The 12,344-nt window shown below is 44.2% G+C and overlaps 4 protein-coding genes across 4 annotated transcripts; 1 reads left to right on the forward strand and 3 right to left on the reverse strand.

Annotated features, from left to right (window-relative positions):
- Positions 1-3,656: 3,656 nt before the first annotated feature.
- Positions 3,657-5,285, forward strand: SERLADRAFT_463766 (uncharacterized protein; the record flags this gene model as incomplete). The annotated part of the gene is made up of 7 exons (XM_007316688.1): positions 3,657-3,832; positions 3,989-4,050; positions 4,186-4,254; positions 4,326-4,438; positions 4,545-4,667; positions 4,720-4,813; positions 4,875-5,285. 6 exons carry the CDS (start codon positions 3,820-3,822, stop codon positions 4,751-4,753), a joined length of 414 nt encoding a protein of 137 aa, XP_007316750.1.
- A 994-nt stretch (positions 5,286-6,279) lies between these two features.
- On the reverse strand, positions 6,280-6,887 carry SERLADRAFT_436389 (uncharacterized protein; the record flags this gene model as incomplete). The annotated part of the gene is made up of 3 exons (XM_007316689.1): positions 6,280-6,414; positions 6,467-6,602; positions 6,658-6,887. The coding sequence occupies 3 exons, from the start codon at positions 6,885-6,887 to the stop codon at positions 6,280-6,282; spliced, it is 501 nt and encodes a 166-aa protein (XP_007316751.1).
- A 3,977-nt stretch (positions 6,888-10,864) lies between these two features.
- Positions 10,865-11,290, reverse strand: SERLADRAFT_385399 (uncharacterized protein; the record flags this gene model as incomplete). Its single annotated transcript, XM_007316690.1, has 2 exons — positions 10,865-11,107; positions 11,184-11,290. A coding segment is annotated over one exon (185 nt), but the record flags the coding sequence as incomplete, so codon positions are not given.
- A 297-nt stretch (positions 11,291-11,587) lies between these two features.
- On the reverse strand, positions 11,588-12,038 carry SERLADRAFT_385401 (uncharacterized protein; the record flags this gene model as incomplete). Its single annotated transcript, XM_007316691.1, has 1 exon — positions 11,588-12,038. A coding segment is annotated over one exon (198 nt), but the record flags the coding sequence as incomplete, so codon positions are not given.
- Positions 12,039-12,344: the final 306 nt, after the last annotated feature.

The raw sequence follows: 12,344 nt of genomic DNA on the forward strand, positions 1-12,344 counted from the left end.
TTGTAATTACCAACTAGGAAAGAGCTCCTATAGCCAAAAGGTATATAAGGAGGCCAACTTTCCATCTAATAAAAAAAGCTTTTACTTAGAAGCAGTCCCCACATAAGTGGACAACCACTCAAAAGCCAACTAGCTTTCACCTAGAAAGCATACAAGAGGTATTGCCCACCTAGGAAGCTCAGTCATCAAGTCACATCTGTCACAGACAATAGTAGTCCAAGTGTCATTACAGTTTGTGATTATTTATTATTTACCACAAGTAGCCCTAGTATTCTATAGTTCATCTCAAACTTATATCAGTTATTTATTGATCTGGTTGAAAGCTCATCTACAATCATTCACTGAAGCATAGTCAAATATTGCTTCAGTGTTCTATCGACCATCAGTGTATCATGGTTTGTCCTTTATCAAGTATAGGACACTATTATCTTTAATTAATTATTAGTCTCTCAATAAGCAAGGACTATTGTTGTCACACCTAGTGTTGGCTATATCTTGAAGCTAGTCATGTAATACTTCACCCTCACACGTCTACTCACATACTATCACTTGACCTTTATATCACCAAGGACATATCTACCATTGTTATATTAGTGTTCCAGAGCACAAGGGCTATTAACATACTCACAACAAAAGGGATAATTAATTTATACCCCACAAACAAACAATGTTATTACCCGTTGTCCAGCTTAGGTTGTAAACTTCCGATAACCTTAGGATAAAGAAACTTTGGTAGCTATCCCATATCAAACACTTTACCAACAAGACACTGCTACTACCAATTGGTTTTAGTCTTTGATGGCATGATGTGTGGCCTGAAATGCATAGAAGCGTGATATACTGTATGATTTGTGGTTAGTGACTATGTTTTTATTCTGACAGGGTTGATTACTCATATTTTTGCTTTTTTCTTCTACTTGAGGTATGGCCTTACGTCTCGCTTGTGTTACCTAGTATAAACCTGATTATTATTTAGCATTTTAGACAAAATGACACTGACTGTTAAGTGTTGTGAACAATGTCTATTGGCAAGTTGTTTGCCCATTTTTTCCCCTTCCCCTCCCTCTGTCTTGAGCAGTTTCCACTGTGCGCTAATATTTTTCCAATAGTTTTTCATCACTTGGAGTATTATGTCTTCTTGAAATGATCAATCTTCAATTTCTGGTGTAGATTTTGGATCAGTGTGTTTGCTCTATTGATATGTGAGTATGTCTCAAATATGTTTGCACTAAACCAACTGAACTAGCCTTTTTGTTTGCCAAGATGTAGTCAACCAACTCATTGGTAAAAATATTGTTGACAGTGTGATTGACTTGGTTTCCCCACTAAGGTCCCCATTGACATACCTCATCTTGTTCTAGATACGGTTTACCATTGGGTAGTGACTCCTTAGCAAGTAATTCCAACATGCAATCATTGTTGTTCAACCTACGGTCAATCCCTAGCATCTCCCACATTATATGTTTGATGGTAGGCTGTATGTTCAATATCAATATAAGCACATATTATAGCTCCCAAAGTGATTAAAGACTACCACATCTTGAGTTTTGGGTGCTGGTTGGATATATTCTTGTTTACACTTGTAGGTTTTCTAGCCACTTGTTTGTTGAAGGTTCACAGCTGATATGAGTCTGAGACTCTCAGCGGTGAGTGGTATTAATATTCTGATAGGAAGCATGCTGATTATTATTATAAGGTGTACAGGCAGAATATTCATCGTGCAAATGTGGATCATGGTGATACAAGAACAGATTAATGGATGGTGCTTGTGAAGAGACACCGCTGCTGTGCAAATGTAGAGTAGATACCATGTAAATTGGCTCTTTTGCAAAGTTAGGAGAGCGTCCAGGGTGGAACAATTGTGATTGGAGTCTGTGTTCTCTTCATCTGTTGTAAAAACTGATAATTGATGATTGTTGATGTTTTCTGGATAGTTAAATGGCCCGCTGAACAGATCACAATAGGAATGGGTGAGTTATTGGTTCAATTTCATTTGATGTACTGACAAAATCAAGTCTGGTTTCTGGTTGCATACTTGACAGCACACCTTAAGGTATGTACCCTATTCCTGTGTATGTGTAGACTCATTGGCTGCTCCTGCAGCTCTCACAGGACGACATTGAGTAGGCTGGTTAGGGAACATTGAATTGGCTTGTCAGGTTAGCAAACAGATCCTCTTGAGGTGTACAGTATATCAAGGGGATAAGGAGAATGAAGCAGGTAAAGGATGTGAGGCAACATTAAACTATAACAAAAACAAAACCTGTCTCCCACTGCACTTGCAGGGAGTAAGAGGTTCAATGAGCTTGAGGTCAACAGATGCTAGTAATTATAGCAAGTAGAGGACTTGGGAGTAAACTCAAGGATTTCAGTTGAGGAGTAAAGCGGGTAAATCAAGTAATAAAAAGCTAAAGAACTATACATGAGATGTGCAGGGCTTTTATAGCTAACCTTCTGTCCCTCAGACCGAAAGGGGAATAAACGAAAAGTGGTCTGAGGAATAAATCAACCAATAAGAAAAAGGAATAACTATTGTATGACTTTGAATAATTAATCAGCAGGTGAGAGAGTTGTACTAATAATAGGTGTTGTCACGTATGTTCAGGAACCGTATCCTCATGATAAGGTATGATCCTGACTAAAGCGTATCCAGGCACTGATGGGGCTTGGAGCTGGTTGGCAAGATGCTTACTACCAGCCCTTACCTATTGTGCTGGCTGGCTGGGAGTGATACCCAGTCTCTGATCTGCAATATAAAGTGGTAACAATGATTGAGAAAGCCTGTGAGGGCTATGAGAAGTAGAATAGCAAATGATACCTCTTGCCCTAGAGCCAAAGGTGTAACGGGGAAAACATTCGAAAACCAAGACATAGAGAAAATAATAAATGATCCTTACAAAGGAGGGGGGGGGCTGATTTTATTATTGATTTGACTAGTAGTACATTTGTGTCTATCTAGACTTTATTCATACCCTATATGCTTCAAAACTGCATCATATTGTGAGCTAATTAACAGTCAAAACTGGAGGACAGATATTTGACAGTGACTGTCTCCCAATTCTGGACAGTGGTTAATCAAACTCTTGGGAACAAGAGAGTCAATCACTTCAGACACAAGATAAAGTATAGGATCTGCAACATTCCATACCATTTTTTGATTGACATCACATGTCAATCTAAGCTCCAATTGATGTTCTGACAGACTATGAAAACACATTATCACAATGTGGCTATTTGGCCATTTCTGCAGTGATTCTGGTATATGGTCTGATACTATGGGATAATCCCACAAGGATGGTATCATCCCAGCCTTGCTAGGTCATCTGGGATGATACCATGGAAAACAAGCTCTTAGCTTTATGCATTGACACAGATGGTTGAAGCTAAATGCTTATGAAGTGGGGGTGACTGAAGTGCTGCCTTCGGCGGCATCCCTCTTGCTATGACCAATTCCCCCTCCCCCCCCTTCCTATACAAAATGCACCAGATCCTTAGGAGTGTAGTCACCCACCTCACCACTTTTTCGCCTCAGATTCAAGGAACTTGCGAGATTATTGCCTGACGATGAGCCGCTACGATAGGGCATCGTGAGAACAATAAAAGCACAGTCACGCGTGACTCAAATCCACTGTTATGTCAGTCAGCCAACCGAAAAGCGCCGGCACGACGCCTCATTTCAACTTCAACGTTCAACGTTTCACTTGTCCCGACGAGCAGTCAAACAGACACGTTCACATTTCAGGCTTGAGCTAGCTTTCGACTCTTCCAAGTTTTACCTGTTATTTTTCGTTGAAGAATCTCTTCTTCTCTTGCTTTACCATGGGCGGTGCTGGTGCGTTTTTTCTCGTCTTTTTCTTACTGGAGGTGATACTCAACGTCTTTGTATCATTTATTCTCCTTTCGACGTACTTTTCGTCGTCTATCGACACCATCTGAATAATATCGCATCGCTACTTAAAAACCACCCGCCGTTGCTCTACGCCCTCAGGCTGGCTATTCCTCTTCTCGGTCCTTATGGCCGCAGGTCTACTCTTCACGATGGTTTTCTTTGTAAGTACATCTTGACTATAATCGGCTGTCTACTAATTTTTTCCCTTATCTTTTGGCGTTCCATCCACCTTTTGCTCTGGGAACATTACTTCACACTTCACCGCCATACATCTCAACTTCATGGATTCGTCTTAGATCATAATGTTCTCCGACTTAGAATGCGATTACATTAACCCTATAGACCTATGTAACAAGCTCAATCAAGTATGTATTCTCTATTTTTATCTATAACTCCCATCCCTCATCATATACATTTACTCCGACTGCTCGTGAAGTTTGTCTTGCCAGAAAACATCGCACACGCTTTCCTGACATTTTTGTTTCTAATTTCGGGGCAATGGATTGCGTTCCTTTTGAATTTGCCGTTGGTTGTGTACAATGCAAATAAGTGCGTCTATCTTCACCTGCATCGTTGACTCCTCTGATTACGATACATTGTGTTTCGTTCCTCTGTGTTTTCTGCATAATTCTATTGGTCTTCGCCAACTAAACAGAATACGGAACAAAAATCATATGTACGACGCGACCGAAATTTTCCGCACGTTGTCTGGACACAAAAAAGAGAGTTTTATGAAGTTAGGGTTCTATCTCCTCTCGTTCTTCTACTATCTTTACCGGTACGCTAGTGACTATTTTCTGTGCCATCTTCCGCTGATAATCACATTATAGGATGATCGTGGCCCTCATTTCGGAGAGCGAGTGATCACCCTGTGCTCTTACCACACAGGGCGAAAGGAGGGGCAAGTTGGATTGTAAGGGGAGGGTAAGTGCTGAAGTGCCCAAGTGACGAAAATGAACCGAACGATTCCAATGATCCACATCAGACTACTAGAATGATCTCATGAGCGAAAGGGACGCGTCACGATGCAGCATGTTAGCGGTCAATTTAATTCTTGTTTATTATATCAACCTTTTCCAACCTCATTTCACCATATCCGATGCGATCCGGCTACAGTGACTAAAAACTAAGCCCATTTTCGTAACTAGGCTTACGATTTTTTCCTTCTGTCAGGAAGTTGTGGAGAAGACCTTGGTAGTTGGGTCATTGGTAGGGCTAGTGTGGTTGACTGAGCTGGTTGCGGATTGTTATTGGTTCACTTTAAATGGTTTCTTCTAGTTGTTCCAAATATTCGTTCTCCACTCCCTTGGACTAGTCGCCATGTATCCAAACGTGTGGGTCATACATGGCATTCTTATGCAAGGTAGGACACCAAAAATTCAACCTAATCAGTTGCAAGCGTCAATTACTTACGCCCAGTCAAAAGTGACAAGAGGCTGTGAGTGGCAGGTAGAGGAACCTAGTAGTAGTAAATTTTGCCTTTATAAGCCACTAATTCACAGCCAAAATCTCGACGAGACTCTACGAGAGAGCTATCAATATACAACCAGATCAAAGGCCTCTAAGAGCCTCTAATTTCAAACTTTCGTAAATAGTTGTCAGTAGAGCTACTTAAAGTCTGCTAGAGACGCTTGAAAATGACTGGATTGCTGGTACTAGTAAAAACGAGAGTGTACATCAAAAAAACTAGCTAGCGATGAGAGCTAAGACATGCGGAAAGACAGGGAGGAGATAACATGGTGGATTAATGAACTAGTTGATAGGTCTCACAGGATATTGGTAGTGTAAAGAGGAAGGAGGGAGAGACACAGTATCACACTGTGCGGTGGAAAAAGCCATGTTGCATTCGTACTCTAGTCTTCGCCGGTCTCGCCTTCCGGTGCAGACGGGGGTGGCGACATATTTCTTCATCGGTTTCATCATCTTCCTCATCTATGGTCGTACAATAGTGCCCGGAACCTGTTGTTGCAGATGGCACAGTGTTACGATAATACATTTTCAGACCTTTAATTTTTATTCTCCTCTTTAACCTTTTACTGTAGTTTTCACACTCTGTGCTATGCGGCACTTTTCCTTTTGTTCAAACTCCACTTTCTCACACTGCACTGCCTTTCTTTCTATTTTAGATACAAATGTCTCACGCAGTGGAGCTAGTCACACGGGCTGCGCCCTCTGACATCATTGGCCACTGCCTTCATCAACTGTATAGTACATACATACAAACAAACCTGTAGTAGTATGAATACCCCAATAGATCAAGGAGACTCTTCAGCGAGTCCTCCTGTTGTTTACCCACAACTAACTCGGTCCTACCTAAGGGGTAACCACTCCCTCATCACTACCTTTATAGTTGGTTCTAGTTGTGTGCCGGAGTAACTAATTTTTGGTTGTTACACACAGTGCCCTTCATCGGTTTCATCATCTTCCTCGTCTATGGTCGTATGATAGTGCCCGGAACCTGTTGTTGCAGATGGCACAGTGCTGGGTGTGGCTGGTTCGGGGGTGGGTGTGGTGCGCTCACTCGGCTGCTGTGAAGATTAGGGATAGTTAACAAGGTGTATGTATGACTTTACGCACCAAAAAGTAGCCAAAATCATCATTGATTTTGTCCGGAGTAGTCTGGAAGAGACCACCCGAAGCTAGAGAATCCTTTTCTGGCTGAAGCTGCTCATGCTGTTGGCCGTCTGGTGTATCTGGGGAGATAGGGGTGGTCCTTCAGGACAGAGTGCCAGCTGTGCGAACCTTGCGACGTTTACAAGGCAGAGCACGAGCTTTCGGTGTAATGCCAGCTTCTTCTCGTAGCTCTCACAGTGGCAGTTCCCTCGGATTTGCAAAACTTCTCGTGCCAGTGAAAAGCGCCCCAAAAAACCTTTGTGAGAACACCCTTGCAGTGTCTTTGGCAGTCACAAAGATACTCTTTTGCCATATTGAAGGTAGATGTTGCCTTGATCGATAGAGAAAGCTCAAAGGGAGGGAAGGGTATCACAGGAAGGGACATCAGGAAAAATGGGGGTAGCTATATAGAGCTCTATAGCACTATGAGTACTCATAAAGCTGTTATAGTGGTCAAACCTGTTATAGAACCTTTGCCATCTATAAAGCCTCATATAGCTCTATAAATGCTCTTATAGATGTTGGAAATTGTTGTGTGGCCATTAAAAAAAATTAACACAGACAGGATTTGAACTCTCAACCTGCTAGTCAGCTTTTAGGGGACTAAGCAACCTATAACCACACATTGCATTTATCCACTACACCATGAGAGCTTATAAAATGTGTTATACAGGTGTTATATATTGACTTTTTATGGACTTATATTATTTTTTTACTCATTGTCACCACTTATATTTGGATAAATCATTATTCTTATTTTATGAATATCAAAGATAGAGACTACTATTTCACTAATACAGGCTACATAATTAATTAATACTGTATGATTTATTAGCCCTTTTAAGCACCTTGAACTATATTACAACTATGACCTTTACAGCTATAGGAGCTATGTAGGCTGCTATAGGCTATAAGAGCACTTATAGTACCTTGCCTATAATAATATACTTGACTCCAAACACTTCTGACCTCTTTCTATTATTGAACAAGTTTATTAGATTAATCCAGAGTTTGAGGGAATTATAGATACTTCTCCCCTTGGTTAATTTTTTGCCTACTATATTAAGAACAAAGCTTGAAGGAAGTGTCTAGCCACTTGCTGAGAGCAATCAGGGACTGGAAACTAGAGTCCAATGTGAGTAACTAGAGAATAGGAAGCATTGGACTCTGCAGTACTGTCCGATGTTTTGTAAACAAAGGTAAACAAAGCAGCCACAAAGGCGAAATAATAGAGAACACAATCAATAGTGAATGGTAGAGGGATAGATAGAAAAAGGAATGAAAATATAGAGGTAGCACAAAGGTGCAGAATCACCAAAACTAACACTCCCCCCTGATGCTGCACCTCCCAAGCATCAGCTCCCCCCTGCTCTAATCAGTCCCATCATCTTCCTGAACACTTCGACTTTAGGCTTGGCAAGAGCCTTGGTCAACAAGTCTGCAGGCATTTCAGCAGTGGGAACAAAGTAGGAGCAATCTGCCCAGAGTCAACAACATCTCTCAACCAGTGCCATCGCAAATCAAGGTGTTTCATGCGACCATGGTGCTCAGGATTCTTGGATACAGAGATGGCAGATTGGTTGTCAATGTGAAGGGTGGAAGGAGAGGTGATAGGATAGCCCATTTCCTTCAACAGATTTCGCATCCAGCAGATCTCTTTGCCAGCCTCAACAGCAGCAATATATTCTGCTTCAGTGGTGGATAGAGCAACAATGTTCTGAAGCTTGGAGCTCCAGGAGACAGCACCAGATCCCATCTTGACAATATAGGCACCAGTAGAACGACCAGAGTCCTTGTCACCACCATGATCGGCATCAGAGAAAGTGGTGAAGAGTTCAGTGGAATTGGGATCAGGACCAAGGACAAGGGAGTGATCAAGGGTGCCTTGCAAGTAGCGAAACAAGTGCTTGACAGCGCTCCAGTGAGTGAGACCAGGATTAGAGTTATATCTGGCAAGGACTCCAACAGTGTAGGCAATGTCAGGACGAGTGGTGGTGGCCAAATACATCAGAGCACCAACAGCAGCAAGGTAGGGAATGTCCTTCATCATAGCAGCATCACTGGATGTCTTGGGAGACATGTCCTTGGTGAGGCGCAAACCAGGATCCATAGGAGTGGACACAGGTTTGCAGTCCTTCATGCCAAAGCGCTCCAGAATGTCCAGAGTGTACTGATGTTGGGACAAGGATATAGTGCAATTGCTGATGTCTCTGGTGATGGATATGCCAAGTAGGTAGGAAGTAGGGCCAAGATCACGAAGCTTGAAGTGCTGGGAGAGATCCTTGACAGCTTGGTCAAGTGCAGAAGTAGAAGTGGATGCCAGTGTCATGTCATCAACAAAGACAGGCAGGATAATGCGCACATCAGCTCTGTTAAAGACATAGATGGCAGAGTCTGAATAAGTACGCTTGAATCCGAGTTTTTCAAGCACAGTGTGCATCTTCTGGTTCCACATTCTGCCTCCCTGCTTTGTCCCATAGATGGCCTTGTCCAACTGGCAAACAAGATTGCGAGGACCCTGATGGAATCCCTCTGGCTGGTGCATGTAGACCTTGACATCCATGACTCCATTGAGGAATGCATGGGAAATGTCAATGGAGCGCAAATGGAGGTTGTGGATGGCTGCAATGGCAAGGACAACTCTGATGGACGATATACGGACAGTGGGTGCAAATATTTCGAGGAAATCAAAGCCAGGGCGCTGGTTATAACCTTTGGCCACATATCTGGCCTTGTAGCGCTCAACAGTGCCATCTGAGTTGCGCTTGATCTTGAAGACCCACTTGCCACCAATTGCCTTGACTCCAGGAGGTAGTTCCACTAGTGACCAAGTACCATTGCGCTCATGAGCTTGGAGCTCTTCCATGGCTGCCTCTCTCCACTTGTTCGCATCTGGGCGCCTCATAGCGTCTGCAAACGACCTAGGTTCAGCAGAATCACCAAAGTGGGCCATTTGATCACCATCTGCCTCAGAATCACTGTCACTGTCAATGGCAGGAGTGGGTTCTCTGTGTTGAACCCACCACTCTCCAGGTGGTTTCTTAGCCCTAACAGGACGTCTGAGAGCAAGAGGCATATCAGGAGATGGTGAACGATGAAGAGGTTGGTCTGGGAGTACAGGAGGCTGATTTACAGGAGGTTCTGGATCAAGGTCCAAATGAGGCCCATTGTCAGGCAATGGCTGAGGCTGCTGAAGCGCAGCTGGTGGGCCCATATCTCCCCCTGGACCTGGTGCAGGCACATCCTCAATCAGGCCCAATGGCATGGATAGCGCAGGTGGAGTAGGAGGTGGAGCTGGAGGTGGGACATTGTCAGAAGACCTCTTCAAGCCAGGGAAGTAGCGCTCATCAAAATCAGCTCTCTCAGAGATAACAGTGCGCTTGGTGGTAGGATTGTAGAACTTCCATCCCTTGTACCCCTCAGGGTAACCAATGAACACACATTTCTCCATATGAGAGCCAAAGACGCCCCTCTTGTCCTTTTGTACATGCACATAGGCAGTGCAGCCCCAAACGCGAAGGTGAGACATGTCAGGCTTGCGTCCATACCACAGCTCAAAGGGAGTGGCATGGGCCACTGCATCAGTGGGACACCTGTTCCAGACATGCACCAAAGCGGACAGACATTCACCCCAAAAGCTATTAGGCAATCCAGACTCTGATAACATGGCAGTGATACGCTCAGTCAGAAGTCTGTTTGCTCGCTCTGCCACACCGTTCTGCTGAGGACGATTCCTGGTGGTATGCTGTCTCACAATCCCATGGTCATCTGTGAATTGCTCAAATTCCTTGGACATGTACTCTCCCCCTTTGTCATCACGCAGAGCCTTGATTTTGCGCTCCAATTGAGTCTCAGCATAAGCCTTGAATCTCTTGAAAGCATCAAAGACATCTGACTTGGCCTTGAGAGGCACAACAACACGGAATCGACTGTGATCATCAATGAAGGTGACCCAGTAGCGATAACCAGAGAATGTGGGGGAAGAGACTTGGTGAACATCAGAGTGGATGAGGTCCAAAGGATGAGCAGAGCGAGTATCAGATGAGGGGAATGGATTGGCATGCATCTTGCCAGACAAGCACGGTTCACAGACAGGATCAGGAGCAGCCTTGGAGTCCAGTGTCAGCCCAGTAACCAGATCTCTCTGTATCAGTCTCTTGACATCAGCATGATGGTGATGAGCCAATCTGCGATGCCAGAGCGTCAAATCAAGTGGTATAGTCACAGTGAAATGTCCCAGTTCAACACAAGCAGCAGTAGATCCATCAAGGAATGCTGCATTGTTGTCATTGATAGTTGCAGTGAACAAGAGAGTGTTGTCACGCATAAAGGACATGGAATGAGACGAAATGGTGACATTGAAACCACTTTGACGAGTTAAATACAAGACTGAGAGGAGATTATTTCGAAGATCTGGTACATGGAGCACTCTAGAGAATTCCACAGCCCTAGCCACTTTGCCATTCATCACAGGATTAAACACCACAGTACCAACACCAGCTGAATAGACGACAGTGTGATCAGCCAGCTTGATTGGCACACAATATGGGGTATAGTGGTGCACCCAATGACGATGAGGTGTCATATGAGAAGTGGTGCCTGTGTCTGCATTCCAATCAACGTCAGCATCAAGTTGGAGAGGGCAGTGAGGATCAGAGGGATGAATGGGACGAAGACTTGCATTTCCAGCTGATTCAGTGACCACAGTAGATGAATTGGCATTATTGGGCGAAGATTTGGGCTGCTGAGAGGTATTCTGAGAGTTGCTGGAGCCTGCCTGAGCCTTATTGCCACGCTTGTAGCGGTTCTTAGCGCCCTCCACCGCCTGTTGGCGACTGATAACATATCTGTGGCATTTATCCTGGGTATGACCAAGTAAACCACAGAAATCATACTGAATGCGAGTAGAGGTGGTGGATTGGTTGCAATGATGGCAGTTAGGATGGGTGCAGGTGCTATTGGCAGTGGTAGACGAAGAATGCAAGGCAGAATCGACTTCAGCACGACGACGGCGATTGACCTCTTCAGCAAGGAAAGCATCCCTGAGCTGGGTCTTGTCCAAGGTGCCCAGAAGCAGTAAAGATGAAGTGAAGTGGGCATACTGATCAGGAAGCGCCCTAATCATGGCCATACATGTCAGTTCATCGTCCAATTCAGCCAATTTAAAGCCTGTAGGACGAAGATTTTGAATCTGATGCATGCCTTCGTCAATCCTGGTCATGAGAGACTGCAGGGACTCGTCCTCCTTCTTTCTGATAGAGAAGAAGTCGTCATAGGCGTTAAATCTCGTCCCAGGCTTCTTAGAGACGTGCACAATGGCCAGTTTCTCCCAGATCTTGACAGGATCATCAATGATGCCATCAAGATGGATGCGCTGCTCTTTGGTGACATTGAGGTATAATGCACCAGCAGCCTTTTCAGCTCTCAACTCCCATTTCTCTATTGCTTCAGCGTCAGTCCCAGGACACTTTTCAGCACCAGAGACAAGCCTCCACAGTCCCTTGGTCATCAACCAAGCTTGCATTTCACCACTCCACTGGGGGTAGTTAGTGCCAGACAAGGGATGGAACTTGGGATCAGAGTCAGACATGATGGGTGTTGTATAAGACGATAGAGCAAAGATAAATGATGTAGGAGACGGCTATAGGCGATGAAACAGTGGCAAAGACAATGGGTAACAGTAGGAGGTGAGCAGATAAGATGGTGAGGCGGTAGAGAGAGGATATGGAGAGGGTCAGAAAGCGCAAGGATAGGTCCAAATAGGGTCCAAAAAGCGTCCAAAAGCGATCCAGGAGGGTGCTAAGGCTTCCTAGTGCTGCTACAGGGTTACGCCTGTGTTCCC

Source organism: Serpula lacrymans (assembly GCF_000218685.1).
Source record: "Serpula lacrymans var. lacrymans S7.9 unplaced genomic scaffold SERLAscaffold_5, whole genome shotgun sequence".
NCBI lineage: Eukaryota > Fungi > Basidiomycota > Agaricomycetes > Boletales > Serpulaceae > Serpula > Serpula lacrymans.